This window comes from Bufo bufo, chromosome 5 (genome assembly GCF_905171765.1).
Source record: "Bufo bufo chromosome 5, aBufBuf1.1, whole genome shotgun sequence".
In the NCBI taxonomy this organism is placed as follows: domain Eukaryota; kingdom Metazoa; phylum Chordata; class Amphibia; order Anura; family Bufonidae; genus Bufo; species Bufo bufo.
Window position 1 is genome coordinate 366,143,283 of NC_053393.1, and position 22,145 is coordinate 366,165,427.

At 40.8% G+C, this 22,145-nt stretch overlaps 1 protein-coding gene across 2 annotated transcripts in view; it reads left to right on the forward strand.

The window, feature by feature from the left end:
* Positions 1-22,145, forward strand: part of GMDS (GDP-mannose 4,6-dehydratase) — a 543,088-nt gene that overhangs the window by 162,748 nt on the left and 358,195 nt on the right. For both annotated transcript variants that reach the window (XM_040432856.1, XM_040432857.1), the window contains exon 6: positions 21,131-21,323. In XM_040432856.1, coding sequence (XP_040288790.1) covers positions 21,131-21,323 — 193 coding nt within the window. The remainder of the gene's footprint in view (positions 1-21,130; positions 21,324-22,145) is intronic.

Genomic DNA, 22,145 nt, shown 5'->3' on the forward strand with positions numbered 1-22,145 from the left:
ATAGTTGTAATTACACTACGCCTCCTCTACAAGGCAGACACCACACAGGTGATTTTGAAGGGCTTCATACAGCTGATCGGCAGATGTGTCGGGTGTCAGACCTTTACCGATCTGATATTGATGATCTATCCTAAGGATAGGTCATCAATATTGTAGAGCTGCACAACCCCTTTAAAAATAAATTGACTTCAGTCAGATTAAAGGGGTTTTTTGGGACTACAATATTGATGGCCTATCCTCAGAATAGATCAACATCGGTGATCAGTGGGGGGATCTCCAGCTGTTTGAAGAGGCCAAGGCAATCTGTTGCAGCCTTCTCACAGCTAACCATTGTATGTGGGCTGTGCTTGGTATTGTAGCCAAGGCCCGTTCACTTGAATGAGACTGAGCTGCCAAGGCCAAGTGACCCACTCACTCATCAGCTATGGTGTCTGCTGAGCTCCTCAGCCAGTGCCATCTTTAAATTCACAATATTACATGTATGACAGATGTAAAAAAAGGGGTTAAACGTAGTCAATCTGGCTCCTGAAGTCTGCAAATACTTTATCCATCCCTGACTTATATGTAACAAGTCTAGATGATATTTATAAGTATTACTGATAATTATGAATTACTACAATTGTTTGATAAATACAGGGTGAGTCATATATGACTGTATTCAGAACACACTTATCTTTTTTTTACAACTTGCACACATTGAAAAATGTAAGGCTTTTTTGTAGTATTGTGTGGCATAAGTCACAATAGAATAGTTGCTATGTTTGTTTGTTTAGCTTTTGTCACATTTTATGTTTTTTCACATATATAATAAAGGATTATTTGATGAAACTTTATCCATGTGGCTATGTGTGTGCCCAGAATTTCTGGCTCAGTTTTGTGTCTTCCTGAAAGTTCCTAGTTCCAACTTCATAATGAAATACAAATCAGTTACCTCTCTGTGGGGCTGTCATAGGAAGGGCATGAGGCCACTTAATGTCTATAATCAGCAGTGCTGTGTAACTTTTAAACCCAGTCATTTTTTCATATGACATACGATCTAGTAGGCATATGAAGTGCCACTGATTCTGCTGCATAGGGCTCATTAGGGTTTTGGGTGGTTGAAAATATTCACATATTGCATCTTATAAAGCCCCTTCCAGCACATGACCATATACTCCATCAGTATAAGGGCTCGTTCACACGACTGTTGGTGTCCCGTTCCCGTATTGCGGACATTGCATTGCATTCTATATAGACTAGGCCTTCACTCTGATATGATGCAATCTGAGACTCTCGGCCAATATATTTTGATCAAAACACATCTGTGCCTGCCTACCCGCGCAAAGGTGTTCTCAGGCAGGTCCTACTCTAAACCTACCTATGCCATTGGGCATCTACATTCAGGAGAGCAGGCCCTGCACATATAGTGTGCTGCTCCTAGTTACCTCTGTGTGCATCAAGCAATCGATGAGAGGAGGAGCACTCATAGCTATATGTACCACCTAATCAAGGTCTCCTGTGGGCTGGCCGGGGCAAAAGTGCACAAAGATTATACTCCCAAGATAATAGGAGCGCATTCACACTTGAAGGTGTCACTCATTCAATAACATAAACTTATCAAAAATCATGGAAAAATATACTTTTGCTTGATGCACACACAGGTAACAAGGAGCAATGCATTATATGTACAGGGTCTGCTCTCCTGAATGTAGATGCCTAACTTCATAGGTAGGTTTAGAGTGGGACCTGCCTGACTGAGACCACCTTGGCACAGGTAGGTGGGCACAGTTGTGTTTGATATTTTATATCAAAATATATTGTCTGAGAGTCTCAGATTTTATCAGATCAAATCAATATTTGGTGTGACCACCCTTTGCCTTAACCGCCTCACGTCCGCCCATAGGATATAAACGTCCTATGGGTGGACGTCTATTTCTGACAGCACGTTTTAGAACGTCCTAATCGTGCAGCTGCTGATCGGGTTGCCCGCTGTCAGTGACAGCAGGGCAACCCAGAGAGGAGGCAGGGACAGTGCCCAGGTGTCCCTGCCTTCACGATCGCTGCAGACACAGCGCTCACCGAGCGCTGTGTCTGCAGAGAAGGAAGCGCACAGCGCTTCCTGTTCCGGCCCGGCGGTCATGTGACCGGAGTGTGCAGGAGCTGTGCGAGCTCTCTCAGAGACCTCGATCAGCCCTGCTCTGAGGCTGTACAGCGCAGGATTGCTGCTGTACAGCCTCTATAGGGGTGAATTTCTTCTGTAACTGGGGCTACTATGTCAGCCCCAGTTACAGGAGAAATCAACTGTGAAAAAAAAAAGAAAAAGTGAAGCAAATGTCCCCCAGAGGTCTTGTATGACCTTATGGGGGACGAAAAGTGTAAAAAAAAATAAAAAAAAATAAAGGGTTGAAAAAATAAAATAAAATAAAGTTTCACATGTAAAAAAAAAAAAGTTCCCAAGTAAGGAATAAAAAAAAAAATTAAAAATAGAAAAAATAAAATAAAATAGACATATTAGGTATCGCCGCGTCCGTAAAAACCAGCTCTATAAAAGTATCACATGACCTAACCCCTCGGGTGAACACCGTAAAAAAAAAAAAAAAAAACTGTCAAAACAAGCAATTTTTGTCACCTTGCATCACAAAAGGTGCAACACCAAGTGATCAAAAACGCGTATGTCCCACAAAATAGTACCAATAAAACCGTCACCTCATCCCGCAAAAAATGAGCCCCTACATAAGAAAATCTCTTAAAAAATAAAAAAACTATAGCTCTTAGAACATGGAGACACTAAAACATCATTTTTTTGGTTTCAAAAATGCTATTATTGTGTTAAAGTGAAAAAAATAAAAAAAAGTATACATATTAGGTATTGCCGCGTCCGTAAAAACCAGCTCTATAAAAATATCAGATGACCTAACCCCTCGGGTGAACACCGTAAAAATAAAAAAATAGAAACTGTGTCAAAACAAGCAATTTTTGTCACCTTGCATCACAAAAGGTGCAACACCAAGTGATCAAAAATGCGTATGTCCCACAAAATAGTACCAATAAAACCGTCACCTCATCCCGCAAAAAATGAGCCCCTACATAAGAAAATCTCTCAAAAAATAAAAAAACTATAGCTCTCAGAACATGGACACATTAAAACATAATTTTTTTGTTTCAAAAATGCTATTATTGTGTAAAACTTTAATAAATGAGAAAAAGTATACATATTAGGTATCGCCACGTCCGTAACAATCTGATCCATAAAAATGTCACTTGACTGAACCCCTTAGGTGAACGCTGTAAAAATAAATAAATAGAAACTGTGCTAAAACAACCAATTTTTTGGTCACCTTGCCCCATAAAGTGTTATAATGAATGATCAAAAAATCATATGTACCCAAAAATAGTACTAATAAAACTGGCACCTTATCCCCTAGTTTCCAAAATGGGGTCACTTCTTGGGAGTTTCTACTGTAAGGGTGCATCAGGGGGCTTCAAATGGGACATGGCATCTAAAAACAATGTGGAGTTCCTTTTCTTCTGCGCCCTGCCGTGTGCCCATACAGCAGTTTATGACCACATGTGGGGTGTTTCTGTAAACCGCAGAATCTGGGTAATAAATATTGAGTTTTGTTTGGCTGTTAACCATCGATGTGTTAAAGAAAAAAATTGATTAAAATGGAAAATCGGCCAAAAAAGTGAAATTTTAAAATTTGATCTCCATTTTCCTTTAATTCTTGTGGAACGCCTAAAGGGTTAACAAAGTTTGTAAAATCGGTTTTGAATACCTTGAGGGGTGTAGTTTCTACAATGGGGTCATTTATAGGGGTATCCACTATGTAGGCCCCACAAAGTGACTTCAGACCTGAACTGGTCCTTATAAAGTGGATTTTGGCAATTTTCTTAAAAATTTGAAGAATTCCTTCTAAACTTCTAAGCCTTCTAACGTCCTAAAAAAATAAAATGACATTTCCAAAATGATGCCAACATAAAGTAGACATATGGGGAATGTTAAATAATAAATATTTTATGAGGTATCACTTTCTGTTTTAAAAGCAGAGAAATTGAAATTTAGAAAATTGAGAATTTTTCAAATTTTTGGGTAAATTTGGGATTTTTTCATAAATAAAGGTGAAATATTTTGACTCAAATTTATGACTATCATGAAGTACAATGTGTCACGAGAAAACAATCTCTGAATGACTTGGATAAATAAAGGCGTTCCAAAGTTATTACCACATAAAGTGAGATATGTCAGTTTTGCAAAATTTGGCCTGGTCAGGAAGGGGGCAAAGGGCCCAGATGGGAAGTGGTTAAGACAAAATCAAATATTCTAGGTACAATTGCACACAGTGAGATTGTTAGAAATATCTTTGAGAACTAACCACAGATTTTAGGATGTAGGCTTGCTCAAATCCGTCTTCTTATGTAATTCTAGACAGACTTGATAATGTTGAGATCGGGGCTCTTTGGGGCCACATTATCACTTCCAAGGCTCCATCATTGTCTTTCTGCAGAATAAATTTGGAGCCAACCAGGCATCTTTGTAATGTTATTGCATGATGGATAAGTATCTGCCTGTAATTCTCAGCATTGAGGACACCATTAACAGTGATGAGCGGCAGGGGCAATATTCTAATTTGTGATATTTCGCAATATTTGGGCGAATATTCGTCATATATTCGAGAATTCGTGATCTCCAGTCATTATTTTCTTGATTGCGAAAATTGGCAACAGGAAAATTCGTGATCAACACTACTCCTATAGGCAACTTTCCTATTGGTCGCTAGAGATGTAGCTAAGTGCCGATATTCGTGATAAATTTGCGATTAGAATATTCGTGAATACGAATATATAGCACTAAATTCTAAATATTCGCGGATTCTGCCTAAAACTTTTGCACAGTACTATAAATGGCAGCCTGTCAATCATTGCTGAGGGTGGTGGGAGGAGTGTCTGATGTAGTCTTTAATAGCTGTTGTTAGCCAAATGGCACATGTGCTTGTGGTCTTATGGTGGACCCGATCTTTAGCCATACTATTCTATCTGTGAACAGTGCTGCATAGTATAGAATCATAGGCCCAGATTTTCATTGCAACACACCACTTTTATGGTCTGAAAAAGGTGCAAACTGCATGTTTGCAACTTTTTCAATGGTACTTGTACAAAAAGTTTTGTGCACATGCTGTTTCTCCGCCAGCCACACGTTCCAGAAAATGGGGCGGGGCATGCCCATCACATTTATTATCTTCTACATCAGTTTTTTGACGTATAAGAACATTGAAATCTACACCAGCCAGGCGGAGATTTCAGTTTAGGCACACAGGCTGGTTCTAATACGCCACCGGGCTATGATAAAACTGCTACATAATGTACAGATTTTCTTTGAGGTCTGTTGCCAGAATGAAGGCTGCCATATTCTGTTGAGGGAATAAACTAAACACTTTCGTAAGGGAATTATTCAAATACTAAATTATTAATATAATGTAATGGTGTATGAGGTGGACTCATTATTTAGACTTGCCAGTTGGACCACTTTAGTAAGCAGCTTAATTTTTTTTTTTTAGCAGCCAGACAATACGAAATCTAATAGACCTCAGTAGAAAAAATACCAGACATTGGATGTCATTTTCCCATCTGTGGGATCTGTTTTCATTTTTAACTGATGTAAACATACAAGCGAACATTTATAAAACCCCAGTCTTAATCTGTCCCCCATTGGCAACAGATATGCCACATTTTTTAAGAGGTGTCTTTAGAACTGGTGTAGTTCTTAGTTTTAATCTACACCAGTTTCCTGGTTTCACCGAAGTCAAGTTCTGTTTCCCGTTTTAAAGGATAACTGTCATATCTTCATCAAAAAAAATCAATTTTAGCATATGTTACTGCTGCAGCAGCATTATGCATAAAACAATCTTTAGTTTCTTCACTTACCACTGTTTTCCTTGAGTTTTCCCCTTAGTTACGGCTGTTTTGAATCCTACATTATGAGAATCTTCTCTAGATAGCTCCTCTGCCAGCTCTCTGAGGCCAAAACTGCATTCCCTCAGGTCAGATACAAACTTGCTGTAGCCAGCAGCTTCCTGCCAGCCAATCAGATTGGATTACTCAGACACGCCTCCTCACTCTGAAGCCTAATGCAGGCATGCAGTGTGAAGGACCGCCCCTCTGTCTTCAGTTTACATCAAGTGGGGAGACAGATGAGCCCTAGCAACGGTCTTTTAAGGGAGCAGTGGAAAGGGACAGGAGACATTAATGAAAGCTGTTATTATAAGGTAATTACAGATCTTTTGGCAATCATTGACAGACTAACTCAGGTATACATGCCTAGTTCTAATAAACTAGCAAATAAGAAAAAATATGACCGTTATCCTTTTAAAGTGGTTTTCCACTTTAAAAATCAACTTCCGAAGTTATTCAACGAAGTCACGCGCGACTTCGTGAATAACTAGTTTCGGCTCATCGGAGCCCATACATTTTAATACTGTACGGAGACGACTCTCCGTACAGTATTATTCCGAAGTCTTGAACGAAGCGACTTCGGAGCGAAGCATCTGAAGCTCGCTTAGCTCAACACTAATTACAATGGATATGCTGGACTGGCTATGCTCAGCCCCTCACTGCCCACTCCCCACCCCACTCCATGCACCTTTTCTAAAAAAAAAAAATTCAAAATGCAAGCGGTGCTGATAACTCCTAAAATATTTGAAACATTTTGCGCAAGTAGTGCATGCCCCAAATTTTTCAACTTTTTGTTGCCTGTTTTCAGGCATAAATGTTCACCATATTTCATATACTGTATTGTACTATTTGGATATAATATATGAAAACTCGTTTAGGGTACTTTTTCACCCTTAGGGACTGATAGCTCTGCACATACAAAGTACTCACACATTTGGTAATGAGGAAAAACCCTTTAGTTAATTCCCAAAACTAAATTTCCCTGTCTGAATAGAAAGCCAAACTGTGTATTAATTTATAATGTTTAAGAAGGCACAGTCCCTTTAGAAATGCGACAAAGGGTGTCAATTGCCATTTATCTACCCACACATCTGTTAATGAGTTGATCCAATAGTGTGTTGCCATAAAAAGGTGTTTGTTTCTATTAAGAGATGTCCCTTTTTGGGTGACATCACGGAACTAGCCTGGATCTATTGTGGAACGCTGAGGTGTGCCGTATTTTTAGCAGCCTCCAGTTTATTTTTGGAAAGCAGGTGGTATGTAGAGCGGGACCTGAAGCCATGTTGTTGTGCATTGTGTTAGAAGAATGCTGGAAGCTCTCCCTCTCGAAAGTAAGAATAGCTCTTCAGCCCAAGAGAAATAAATTGCATCGAAATAAAAAGTGCACAACACGAAATACTGTCATGTCATACATGAACATGTTTTACCAGGAATGGCCTTAAAACCTTAAACTAAGTATTACCTCTGCATCATCCATTTCTAGCTTTAGGCTTCGGGTTATTCTATTTTCAGCTAATTCTTTGTGCACTATGGAATAGTTTTCAATAATCCAATATACCTTCTGCCTCAGTTCCTCTCTGCTTGTCAAATCTCTACTCATTGCTTACCTTCCAGGTATAAAAATTTGTCCTGATCATTTGATGTTCTTACATACAATTTAAAGAGAATCTGTCACCAACGACCCCTTTATCCAACTTTTTGCATTAAAGCTGATTTAAAGCACCATTTTTTTTTCTTTCGTTGATCCAAGGCTCTGTTCCCAAATTATAATACTTTCTCTTGACATGCAAATTTGGTGCAATGAGGGTGTCGCCATTGTTGTTGTTGCACCCAAGCTCCACTCTTTTGATGGATTGTGTACCAGATGGGGTCCTCCTGATATTGTGAGCCCCATAGCAGCCGCTATAGCTGCTGTAGTGGTAGTTATTGCCCTGTCTCTGGACCATCACGATTCTGACAAGAATGGGCACACATCACTGCATATAATGTGATGTTAGCATAGGCCTGCCTCCTTCTTCAGGCTGGGTCACAAATAAGCTCTGAAAGCTTGCAATATGATTTTCACACTCGCATAATATTTTAGTATTTCTTAACACAAAGGTATTCGACATGACATTGTTTTGTTTTCTGGCTACCATAGTACTTCGTAATTTCTCCTGTATAGTTGACACCTGAACAGGGTACTCATTCCACAGAAAAACAAAGGATGCATTTAATGTGATGATTTTACGGATGTGACCATAAATGATCAAGATTTTAGATTTGCCGTAGAATTTCTTTGGTTTTTCTGTGGAATGAGTACCCTAAGGCCGGTCTGAGTTTTTGTCCAAGATCGTGGTCAGTTGATTCATTCTTTCTGCCATTGTTGGACAACTGTGTGGCCATGAATCACACTGTGAATATAAAAATTATAAGGGCATGAAAGACTGAAACAGTGCTGTAGTCCCTTCATTCTCTGGATCAGTCAGAGGTTGGACCTCCACTGGTCATAAAGTAGGGAATTTCCATTTAATTATTTAAAGAGGACCTTTCACCACTCCTGACATTCCTGTTTTAATTGCTTCATGCATTCCCCATGTAAGAACAACTCTGGAACATCTATTCTTATGGCTCTATGTTGTGCCATTCCTTTATTATTTCTACTAGACGTTATGAATGAATTGCTATTAGCCATCAGTAAGGGTACAGAGGGGAGGTAACCAGTTGGGGGTGTGTACCTGCACAGACTCACTCTATCCAATCAGTGCTGCCATTTTCAGGCTGTGCAGGTACACTCCCCCAACTGGTTACCTCCCCTCTGTACCCTTACTGAAGGCTAATAGCAATTCATTCATAACTTCTACTAGAAATAATAAAGGAATGGCACAACATAGAGCCATAACAATTGATGCTCCAGAATTGTTATTACATGGGGAATGCATGTAGTTATTAAAATAAGCAGGTCAGAAGTGGTGAAAGATCCTCTTTAATGTATTTTTTAATTTCTAGTTCTCATTCTTTTTTCCCATTGTACCAGAAAGCAACAAGCCTGCTTAGATTGCCTTAATTTATTTAAGATTGCTATTTGAATACTTTATCATCCACATATCCACTTTAATGTGTGCAGAGGGAGAGGTTGTGGAAGCTGGGTGGGCACATGATTCACGGTGGAGTGACAGTGGACGACTACATAGCTTAGCATGGAGAAAAATTCCATTTGGTGGAGACTGCCTGGGAGTAGTGTACAGAGGGCACAGTGCTGGATTGATGATCTCTGCAAGATGCTTTGCAACTAGCCAAACATTATCTGCTTAATTTATCACTTTTTAAGCATTTCACTCCTACATTAGGACAGCAAATAGTTCATGCCTGAAATCCTGAGACCTTCACTGAGCCTTTTCCAAGTGGGACCCTTATTTATTTTCCAGCCTACATAATGAATGTGTTATTACGCTGAACCAAGAATCACTAAGATTTATGGTAGAAATACACAGAGTGACTGTAAAATAAGCATTTCTTATTTTAGATGAAATCTAATTTTTGTTTAAACAGTTTGCACCTTTTTATGTTATTCATTGGTTTATAATCACTTATTTTATTGCTTTGTCCTGTCTGCCTGAGGAGATTTTTTTGGAATTCTTGTGCTCTAAATGCACATAAGAGTTCTCCAGTGTTATTTAGAAATGTCAGGATATAACATCATATGGGATATGGGAGCCGGGTCCTTTGGTAGAATATTTAATCGTTCTCCGGGATTGATTTAAAATAGTCCCAAGCAAACTATCCTAGAATGTGAGCAGGACTGGTTGTCGCCACTTGCGGAGCTGCCTAGTGGCATATATTACACATTGGTGAGCGTTCCTGTCAGGCTGCTTAGCCATGATGGCACATCTCAGGCAGGATCACATCATTACCATTTATTATAGAGCAGCGTAGTGTATAGTGAGGCTCCGCGCCCAGACCTTCCCCTTGGCAGCTCTGCAAAAGGAGGCAACCAGTCCTATTCACATTCTTGGATAGGTTGCTTCTGGCCATTTTAAATTATTCCGGGATAAACCCTTTTAAAGATGTATTTTCATAGTTAGCATTCTAGTGTAAGTTGATATCCCAACCAATGGCAGTCAGTGAGCCCGAGTTCCAGCACCTCCTTATTATCCAACTTGATAATAACAGAACTAAAGGCCTTCGAAAAATGTAAAACGACAACAAGGCATGGCGGATAGCCTTTGAAATAGTTGAACATCCCCTATCTTCCATGCCTCAACAAGCATCCCAGGGGAGGTTTGTCAGCACCTTTTTAAAGGGGTATTCCAGGATTTTACTTTCATGGCATGTCCTTAAGATGGGCCATTAATATGTAATGGGCGAGGGTCCTACATCCTGTACCACCTCAAAACAACTGTTTCCGAGTAGCTCTGGTCTCCGAAGTTGGCGCTGGAAATACACAGCTTTGTCCATCGTTTAATGTACGGAGGTAGTTACTGCGGTGCTTCTTCCATTCACTCCAATGCTGCAGTTACTAGTTCCATCAACTACACAGTGGATGGAGCTGTCTAGTTCCGGTGAGGACTTCCGGTGCCAGAGCTACTGCAAAACAGCTAATCAAGAGCGGTGGGAGGTGTCAGACCACAGCCATCAATACTAAAATCCTGGAATCCCCCTTTAAAGGCTATAGACACCTTTTGACATAAAAAATTGAATTAACATATATTAGTGGTTTCCTTGAATAAATAAGTTGCACTACGTTTTAGTTTGCAGTCTTCATTCAATTTAAAAATCCTGATATTCAGTTTGCAGCCTGCTTCTAGGTACAGACTTATCTCATGAGGTCACATTCCTCCCAATATTACATGCTGGATCTGAATGTCCAAAATGCTGCTGCCTTCTTCTGCAAACTGCCTGGTGTATGCTCTCCTTCTTTGTCTATAGCTTGTGTGAGCTGCCCTCTTTGTATCCTCCCCCAACTGTCCACACAGTTCCATAATGTGCAGACTCCTACCATTGTCTCTGACACTAAGGGTACTTTCACACTAGCGGCAGGACGGATCCGACAGGCTGTTCACCCTGTCGGATCCGTCCTGCCGCTATTTCGCCGTGCCGCCAGACACTGCCGCTCTGTCCCCATTGACTATAATGGGGACGGGGGTGGAGCTCCGGCGCAGCACGGCAGTGCGCGGTGAGAGGCCGCCGGACTAAAAAGTCGGACATGCAGTACTTTTAGTCCGCCGGCCTCTCGCCTTGCACTCCCGTGCTGCGCCGGAGCTCCGCCCCCGTCCCCATTATAGTCAATAGGGACAGAGCGGCAGTCCGGTGGCACGGCGAAATAGTGGCAGGGCGGATCCAACAGCGTGAACAGCCTGTCGGATCTGTCCTGCCGCTAGTGTGAAAGTAGCCTAAGAAAAGGGAGGGGGAGAGCAGAGAGAGCTATCAAAAATAGGAACAGCACACTCACTGATTTATGTAAGAATTAGCAGCAACGGCATCTAAGTGAAGAAGCAAAATAGTAGGAAAAAGTTTCCGAAGAATATTTAGAGTTGCTTAATTTCACATTTAGGGAACAAATAAACAATAAAAACATCAGTGTAAAGTCGTCCGTCGCCTTCAAATAGGATCTTTGAACGCCACAAATTTTGCAAATGCAGTAACAACAAAACAATTTGCACAATATATCAGTCACAAGCAAAACGGCTCTTGATGATCTGCTGGATCCCTAATGATGATTAGTCATATAATCACATCCAGTATTCCCACCATGGCAATACTGGTGGTTTTGTTCTGTGTTTTTTTTTTAATGTAAAATTTTCATCACAATGCGATAATCTGACAGCTCTTTATAATGTGCTAATCAGAATGTAATTGCTCCCCTCCAGCAATATTAATATCTTCCTTCCACTTCATTCTTTTTTACTCATTGTGACTATTTGAGTCCTGTTTGATGTGTTCTTCCCTATGTCACTTTATATATAGCTTGTAAAGAGTGAAGCCTCAAATGGAAAATGAGCTTTGTGAAGTTATGTATGAAAAGCTAGAGTTGACATATAGTCTTTCGCTTTTTCATCCCTATTGGAGTGATTGTCCTTGACCAGACACTAGGGAATTGCTGTGCCCACTCTGCTGGAAGAATATTTCGTTCTAATAATTTCTGGAGATTATAATATTTGTGTAAGAGTGGATTAAAACAACATATTGGGGCACGTGTATAAACGGGGTAAAGGTCCCAGATGACCAGTTACATGGACCTGTCATCTGGCCAATTGTTGGGGACGAGCATTTGTACAAACGTGTGTTCCCAATTATTGGCCCTTGTAAAGTTGCCAACGATCACCCAATGAACGCTTAGTCTTTAGGTGATTGATTTTTGATGCTGGCTGAAAGATACAATGTTTCTAGGCAGCAGATTATCCCATGTAAAGAGGGATCTGCTGCCCTGAAACAACGATTCTCTATCGAGACCGAGCGATCGCCGTATCGATTACTGGTCCCCTTCTAGAGGAGGTGTAAATACAGCTTCATCTCCCCTGACGATCAGGCAATTATCGTGAACATTTTGATCATTCAACGTAATTGACTGCTAAATCGGTGGCTCAATTAGAACTTGTTCTGTTCCATTACAACTTGTTCTGATAAATGTGACAGAAACAAATCTGCTGCATGTAGTTTACTCTAGTAGAACATTAGACTTATTTTTTTATTCTGTGTCTAACAAAAGTTTTTTTATTAAATTTTTTATTAATAAGCTTGTTACATTGGGCATTCACATGTGGTGGAAGTGGGGCCTTTAAAGGGCTTCTGTCACCCCACTAAAGTCATTTATTTTTTTTGGGCTAGTTAAATTACTTATATTGCGATATATGAAAATATAATGGTCTTACTTACTTTGATTCAGCAGTTTCTTCTAAAAACGAAGTTTTATAATATGTAAATTAGGTCTCTACCAGCAAGTAGGGCGTCTACTTGCTGGTAGCAGCTGCAGAAAACCGCCCCCTCGTCGTGTTGATTGACAGGGCCAGCCGGGATCTCCTCCTCCGGCCAGCCCTGTCGGCATTTCAAAAATCGTGCGCCTGTGTTCATTCGGCGCAGGCGCTCTGAGATGAGGAGGCTCGCCTCCTCAGCACTCCCTCAGTGCGCCTGCGCCGATGACGTCTTCTATTTCGGTGATGTCATCGGCGCAGGCGCACTGAGGGAGTTCTGAGGAGGCGAGCCTCCTCATCTCAGAGCGCCTGCGCCGAATGAACACAGGCGCGCGATTTTTGAAATGCCGACAGGGCTGGCCGGAGGAGGAGATCCCGGCTGGCCCTGTCAATCAACACGACGAGGGGGCGGTTTTCTGCAGCTGCTACCAGCAAGTAGACGCCCTACTTGCTGGTAGAGACCTAATTTACATATTATAAAACTTTGTTTTTAGAAGAAACTGCTGAATCAAAGTAAGTAAGACCATTATATTTTCATATATCGCAATATAAGTAATTTAACTAGCCCAAAAAAAATAAATGACTTTAGTGGGGTGACAGAAGCCCTTTAAGTATGGCGGCTGCTCAAGAACTGTGTTATACAGCAGACACCTGCTGGCAGTGTCCGTGATATGCGATAACTCTGATCATGGGCATTTAAGCCCTCAGATGCTGGCCGTTTGTAACCACAACATCAGATTGGTCATTTACTGTGAGCGGGCTACTTCTGGTGACTGTGACGGAAAAATGAATCCAGCCAGCAAATAATAGCAATACATTAGTAACTGCCTTGTAATTCACTTTCTCTACATGATAAATGCTATTTGCTGAAGTGACACGACCCCTTTAAGCGACATACATAAAACATTTTAACATATTTTCAAGTACACATAGGGACACATTTATTTGAAGATACCTGGCGGTGGATCTTCTAAAGCAAGGACGCTCAACCTGCGGCCCTCCACCTGTTGTAAAACTACAACTCCCACCATGCCATGCTGTAGGCTGTCTGGGCATACTGGTAGTATTAGTTTTCCAACAGCTGTGGAGCCGCAGCTTGGGCATCCCTGTTCTAAAGCGTCTAAATGCAAGACCGCTTCCTGCTGGCCCGTCTCCCTCCCCGCCCATGCCACGCACACTTTAACACTTGACGTGAGCTCGGAGAATTTGCAGATTGTGGCGCAAAGAACCATTGTGCTGCAATCTGTTCCAGAAATAAACCTAATTTTGGCGTATTTCTGTTTAATAAATGACCCCCATAATAATCGTCATGGCATTTTTTTTTTTTTTTTTATTGTTTTAATCACTGGAAGCCTGCCTTAAAGGGCATCTGTCAGCAGATATCTACCTATGAAACTGGCTGAATGGTGGGACATATGAGCATGAGACCAACACAGATGCCTTCAGCGGCCAAGCGCACATGTAACAGGTCAGCCAGGTTCATAGGTACAGATCTGCTGACAGATGCCCTTTTTAATACTGTAGGGGTATGCTTGGCCTTTCTTCATTTCTATGGGAACACAAAAGCTAAATCAGCACAGGGAAAATAAAACCTTGCAACCATTTAACCCTTAATAATGGATCTTTATATTTGCTATTGTAACAGAACTATCAAACCGAGCCGAGTAAAGGATTTTTGCATGTCTCCTGCATCCACAAGCCTCAGTACACACGTGACTCCGTTTTCAGAGAAAACCCACATGCTGTGCCAACAACAACCTTGCCGTGCAGTACTCCTGTTTGCAGTGAAGATGGCATTGCAGGACAGAAGAGCTCTGGTGCCTGTTAGCAGAAGAGCCTTAGTGTCACTGAGATCAAGGGAAACTCAATTCACAGTTGATAAAAAGGGTCATCCCCATTTCTTTTGCATTAATCACTTCCCCAGCCGTTCCGTTAAGAATACTCTTGGCTCAGCGCTCCTAAAGTATGACACAAACACCATTCCCTATGCAGAGCTGAGGCCATAAAACAAATGGAATTTTCATGTCAAGAATAATTTTGCTCTGGAACTTGTGATTAACTTTGTGACTTTCATTGTTTCAGCAGCCATACAATTAGTGGTTTCCTACTCCCCACGACCGGCATCAGTGGTTACCATAGTAATCTTTATTTCATAGAGTTTACATTTTATTGTCCTGGGAAAATATTTTGTTTTTCTTCATTGTAGCACTTTACAACCTTAAATGCAATTTACAAAGTGTGTTCAGCTTGTGGATAGGCAGAGCAGAATGAAAAAAAAAAATGATTTCCTCCCATAATTATTCTTAGGCTAAGATTCCCATGGCACAAATAAGGAAAAATGAATTGGCTATCTCTTACATCGCTCTTAGTCATGTCCTCCAGAAAGAGAGCGCCCTCCTACTAGTCCTCCCTTTTCCCATCTACTGTTGTTGCCTGCAGGATAACTCGCTTTGTAAACCATTTCCAGCCGTTCATCAGCCCAAATCCTTGACGCTTATTGATGAAATCCTTAGACATTTCCATATTTTCCTTTATATCTATTGTTAACGTTTTCTTTTTGTGTTTGTATTTATATCTTATTTAGTTGTTGAGAAGCTAAACACATTTTCGACAAGATAGTTTTTACCTCTTGGTTAGTGTTCTGTGAATCATAGACTTTATGAAGATGTTCAGGTTCCAATACAGCTAGGGTCACATTGCTCATTATCTCTTAAAGGGAATGTGCTGTTTAAATCACTTTTTTATGTTGAACATATTTTTTAATAATTTTTTTTATGGTATTTTGCATTTTCCATGTCACTTTTTATATTTAAAATAAAACAAAAAATCCTGCAGTTTTTGCACTGGCCACTATGTCTAATAATTGGCGCCACTTGGTTTGTAAAGATCATTTTACGGCAGTTATATACCATTCTAATCCTGCCTGTAATGATATCATCTCTGTGTACAGATAAGACAGGATTCATCATTCACAATAGGCAATATCACAGCTTTTCAGCTCCCTCCTGACCTCTGCACAGGTCACAGAGCATGCCTGGAAAACTATCCCATAGAAGTCAATAGGGTCCCCTCCTGACCACTGTGTCTATGGTCCATGTGGCTGCCGTAAAGCAATTTTCTTAATGTTTCCGTTAAGTACAGCTCAGGCAAGATGGCCGCCCCCATAATAGTGTTCAGCAAAAATAAATAAATAAAAAACTATATATATATATATATATATATATATATATATATATATATATATATATATATATATAAAATCAGGAAATAAAACAGATTATAAAAAAAGAGATGTGTTACTATCTGGTTTTAACTGGCAGATAAAATGTTTGGCGATGCATTTCCTTTAAGTGCCAGACATGCCAATTAACTTTCATCAACACAAGATATAAAGTACACTTAATAGATGTTGTCACGGCATAGGTTTTTAAACTTTATTTAAAAAATGTAGGGACTACACCCTCCACACAACACATCTTCATTCCATTATTAGACTTGTAGTCCGCAAGGAAAAATAAAAGTGGTGGTCTATACCAGCAAAGGATAGCATATATTCAAAACAATTCCATATAGAAAAGAGTATATAGTATGTACGGCACTCACTAGTAAAATCCAAAAAATTCTTCTATTGAAGTTTCAAATCCATAAATCCCATATACACATATGTGTGGAGATAGAAGGTGGTTCCTTCACATGCACTGGCATGACGGCCGCTTCACATCCCACATGTGGCACCTTGATGAAGCGTGACGTGGGATGCAAAACGGTCGTCGTGGAAATCCATGTGAAGGAACCTGTATACCCCACCCATTTATATATATATGCACTTTTTATGGATTTAAAATTCCAATAAAAGTATTTTTGGGGATTTTACTGGTCTGTGCTATACATATACTCTTTTCTCTACTGAATTTTTTTCAACAAAGGCATACAGTTGCATATAAGTATATGATTGGCGGCACACCAAATGTAATGCATTGTGAATCTAGCATATCAGTTGTGAGTTGGTTAGAGAACTGGTATGTTATTTATTTTTCTTCTCAAAATGTTATTTGTTTTATAGAACCAATGTATTTGAAGAATACAATTTCTCAACATTGTACAATGTATGGGACTGCCAAACACTACTCTGCTAGTTCAGGTAATCCTGTAGAGTAGAGTGTGCTGGTTCTGAATTGCAACACAGCTCTGTTCCCTGTACTGGGTCAGGAATGGCAAAATATTGGTGAAATGCAAACGTTTGTTCCAAGGATCAGTGACAAAATATATTGTTACCAACCGCTACACTGATGCTACTAGTCTGTGCCAGTCACCTCACTGGTTGCCCATCCACCACAGAATAGAGTTCAAACGTCTCACCCTCACCCACAAAGTTCTCCACAGTGCTGCACCTCCATACATTTCCATCTACCACCCTACTCGTGCTCTCCGTTCTGTTAGCGACCTAAGATTAATAACCTCCATAATTCGTACCTCTCACTCCCGTCTTCAAGACTTTTCTTGAGCTGCACCTACTCTCTGGAATACTCTACCCCGGAATACTGGGTCAATCCACAACTTCTCCACCCACAAACGTGCCTTAAAAACACATCTTTTTAGGCAGGCTTATCAAGCTACCTAAAATGACTATTCCTAGACTAAACCTTTCCCCCACCAACTCCCCTGGCCTGAACTCGATCCTCCAGTAGTCCCAAACCCGAAGCAGATTGGCCGGCACCACTCCTGTCAGTTCAATAATGACTCAAATCCTACTTATCACAATCAACTACCTTATGTGTCACCCCAATTCCTCATAGATTGTAAGCTCTTGCGAGCAGGGCCCTGACTCCTAGTGTTTCAGTTGCATATTAGCCAGTTAGTTTTGTTTTGTACATGGACCCTATGAATTTGTAAAGCGCTGCAGAATATGGTGGCGCTATATAAATACATTTTTTTATTATTATAGTTACACATTAAGGCCTCATGCACACGGCTGTATCCATTTTGCCGTCCACAAACCGTATGGATACTGTGGATACCATCCACTTTTTTTTTTCTGACTCATTGACTTGAATGAGACCAAAGACCACATTTTGCAGACCAGAATAAGGTGTGTTCTAAATTTGCCGAACGGACACACAGATGCAGACAGCGTACTGATGACATGCCCGTTGCACAAATTATGGAACATGTCCTATTCTGGTCCGCCAAATGCAGTCCTTGGTCCCATTGAAGTCAATCAGTCCGCAATAAAATGCAGATGGTCGTGTGCATGAGGCTTTACTTGGACTGGCTATCTGAAGAGATCAGCGTGTTTCCCTCAACAGATAATTCCAAAACTAAAACTTTTCTGAACAGAAAGCATTAGTAAATTGGTTGCATGAAGTGTGGCTTGGAAGATACCGTGTACACGCTCGATAGATGTGAGTTTATAGCCTTGAACAATGACAGCTTTCTATGGTTATGTCGCCTCATGAGTTGTACATTTTAGTCTGTCATTTTAGCTCATGTAGTTTTGATTTTTTTATGGGCTTGGGGAGTTGCTTTTAATTAAAAGGTTGTCATTAGGTGTTTGTTGACTGTCATTTTTGCTGTCATAACTGATTGCAGTAATCCCACTCTAACCTCTTGGGTTTGACATCACAATACATAATGGATTGAATAGTTTTCCCTTATCTTCTGTTTATCACACATTTGTCTTTACTGATAATGCCATAAAATCACTGAGAAGTCACCGGGAGCTTTGTGTCATCATAGGTACCTGTAGTACTAGTAACCTGTATGGTCAACATACTGTATATTTATGGGCAACTAAACATTAATGTAGGTGGATTAAAAAAAAATTCAGGTCATTGATGTAGCTTTTTTTATGTGTTAATGTTATTTTTTATGATATCGAAATATTGACTTTAGTGAAAGCAAAATACACCTTTATTGAATATTTTTTAAAGGGACCCTTCTTTCAGACACTGAAAAAGGGATTATGTAAGTCAATACTTGCAGGGGATGATTGCCTGCTATTTATGTCCCTCATATCTTACTGCTTTATAGCTCAGCTCAATTAGGGTAGAACTGTGGTCCGTAACTACAGCTTAGCTCCAGTGCCTAGTCTGAAGGAAGTCTTAGCTCCAGTGCCTAGTCTGAAGTAGTCTTAGCTCCAGTGCCTAGTCTGAGGTAGTCTTAGCTCTAGTGCCTAGTCTGAGGTAGTCTTAGCTCCAGTCCCTAGTCTGAGGTAGTCTTAGCTCCAGTGCCTAGTCTGAGGTAGTCTTAGCTCCAGTGCCTAGTCTGAGGTAGTTTTAGCTCCAGTGCCCTGTCTGAGGTAGTCTTAGCTCCAGCCCCTAGTCTAAGGTCATTTTTAGCTCCGGTGCCTAGTCTGAGAAAGTCTTAGCTCCAGTGCCTAGTCTGAGGTAGTCTTAGCTCTAGTGCCTAGTCTGAGGTAGTCTTAGCTCCAGTCCCTAGTCTGAGGTAGTCTTAGCTCCAGTGCCTAGTCTGAGGTAGTCTTAGCTCCAGTGCCTAGTCTGAGGCAGTCCGAGTCTGACTATGATCAGTGACTGCAGCTTAGCTGCATTGTGTATAGGAGGTCCAGTACATTGAATATATGTTTGTAGTGCAGTAAGTCTACTGTGTTATATGCCACTTGTTGAGGGGGTTTGAGACTAGGGGCCCACCTGGCTCAGGGGCCCACCGGGGGATTCCCCTGTACCCCTGTGGGCCAGTCCAAGCCTGGGTCCAACACCCAGGACCCTCGCCGATCAGCTGTTTGAGCCGGCATTGGCGCTCCTGTGACCGCTATTGCCTACTCCCTGCTTACCAAGCACAGTGCGATACACTGTATAGCGGCTGTACTTGGTATCACAGCTCCGTCCCAATCACTTAGATGATGCTGAGCTGTACCTAGGCCAAGGAAAAGCTGAGAGAAGGCTGTGGTGCTCACACAGCTGATTGGCTGGGGTCCCGGGTGTCTGACCCCCACAATCAGATACTGATGACCTATTCAGAGAATAGGTCATCAGTATTAAAATGTATTTATTTTATGCACTTATATAGTAGTGCTATATTCCACAGCGCTTTACTAAAATCTTGGAAAACCCCTTTAAGAAGAGTATGCTGGTGATTCACTGTGATGCTTTTTCCAGAACTCCTGTCCTCTCCTTCAGAAATAAGAAGCCAAGAAATACAAGAAAAAGGGCATGCCTCCCTTAATGAGGTTTTGCCATGATTGATGCAAAAAAAGAAAATAATATCATGTAGTACATGATAATCTCTTACTGACAAAGTTAGAACCAGCCCTGTACCTCCCGCACGATCCCAGAAAACTCCCCATCAATTGCTCCAGTTGCTCTTCTAGATTCTCCTGAGGCTGGCAGCTCAGGGGATGTGTCCTTTCTCAGGGGGACATGTTGTTTTTTTTTTCTCAGGGGACATGTTCTTTCTGCTGCAGATCTCTTCTTATAACTGTCACAGCTTCTAACAGTACATATGACTGGTGGCAATTGAAGATTTAAACAGAGCATGTGTGACCATGCCCATCCAGCTTAATAGGTGGACGTGCACATTACTATGCAGATTAAATACCAGGAGCGCCATTTATAATGAAGGAAAATATATATCTCACAGCTGGCACATATTTGTAAACAGAAAATACATTAGTTATAGTGATGAGCATACCAGGTTCGGCCTGCTGTGGAAGAACCCAGTTCGTTCATGTACATAACTCATATTACTAACGAACCCCTAGCTCCGATGAGGCTTTTCCAAGATGGTGCAGGGTAACGGGAGATTACTGTAATCTTGCGCATGTGCCATTATTGTAAATAGCGGTGCATGCATTAATGTGTTACATTACGAAGCCGTACCCCAGTTCTTTAATAATTGTGGAATGTGCATCCAAGAACCCAGGTTTGAATTTGTGATATAATACATTAATGCATGCGCCGCTGCTTACCGTAACAGTGCATGCTCTAGACTACTGTAGTCTGCACCAAAATGCATTCCGTTCCGTTTGGTTGCGCTCCCATCGCAGACAGAATTACTGTACAGCGTTTTTCTGTCTGCGATGTGTTGTGGAGCAAGACGGATCCGTCCTGGCACACAATGACAATAGAAAACGGTTCCGTCCACCACTCACTTTCAATGGTGTTCATGACTGATCCGTCATGGCTATAGAAGACATAGTAACATAGTACATAATACAACCGGATCTGTTCATGACGGATGCATGCGGTTGTATTATGGTAACGGAAACATTTTTGCAGATCCGCAAAAACCACTAATGTGAAAGTAGCCTTATTCCTCATTTTTGTAGGTTACTCAATTATTGTTATTCTTTTTAGATCTCCTTTGATCTGGCCGAGTATACCGCAGATGTTGACGGCATTGGCACATTACGTCTTCTTGATGCTGTGAAAACCTGTGGCCTTATTGAAACAGTGAAGTTTTATCAAGCCTCAACCAGTGAACTTTATGGAAAAGTCCAGGAAATTCCACAAAAAGAGACTACTCCATTTTATCCTCGCTCTCCATACGGTGAGTCAACACAGAATTCTGTAAAATAATACGTGTTATTCATATGATCAAGTAACCTTTATATTTATGATGGATTGCTACCATTTTTTTCTTATTTGCAACAGGGCAAATTTTCTATGCCCTTTTCTTAAAAAGTTTTGTATCCTCATCATTTATGTATGTATGTAAGGAGTGTTCGTTTCCTTGCTGGGGTTTCTTCCTCCGGAAAGCAGGAAATGTAAGAAAAGGTTTAAATGTATTATTACCCCTTAAATGTGGTGCAGTTCCTGCATTGCTTGTCACCAGAGCCCTTTGCTGCCTCGTGGCACATTGTTGAGCACTCTACATGACCATGGCAGTCAATTGCTGACTGCATTCGTGACGCCAGTACTGTAGCGTGTGATCTCGTCAAATCTTGAGTGGTGCCTATGCAGCTTCTTAATACCAAGCCCTAAGCCCCCATGCACTTTTGTACAAACTCCTTTAGACTCATTGTGTAAGTATAAGGCCCTGCACTGGCGGTAGATCTACCGAAGTTATGAAGAGGCGCCGGCCTCTTCATAGCTTTGGCGGATCCACCACCACTTCTAAATGTAAAAATCAACAAAGAGAATCGGTACACGTATTTACCTAATAAAGTTAAATTTTATTGCAACATAAAATACATACAAACATAAATGTAGAGACCATACAGCATGCTTAGAAGAGACAGTCCACAATATATCCACAGTAGATGGATTAAATTGCTTGACTTGCTGCAATCACTTTCAAAACACCCTATATCTGGAATCTAGGTCAGCATATATTATTGAAAGCTGTATCTAGCCATAATATTGTGATAAC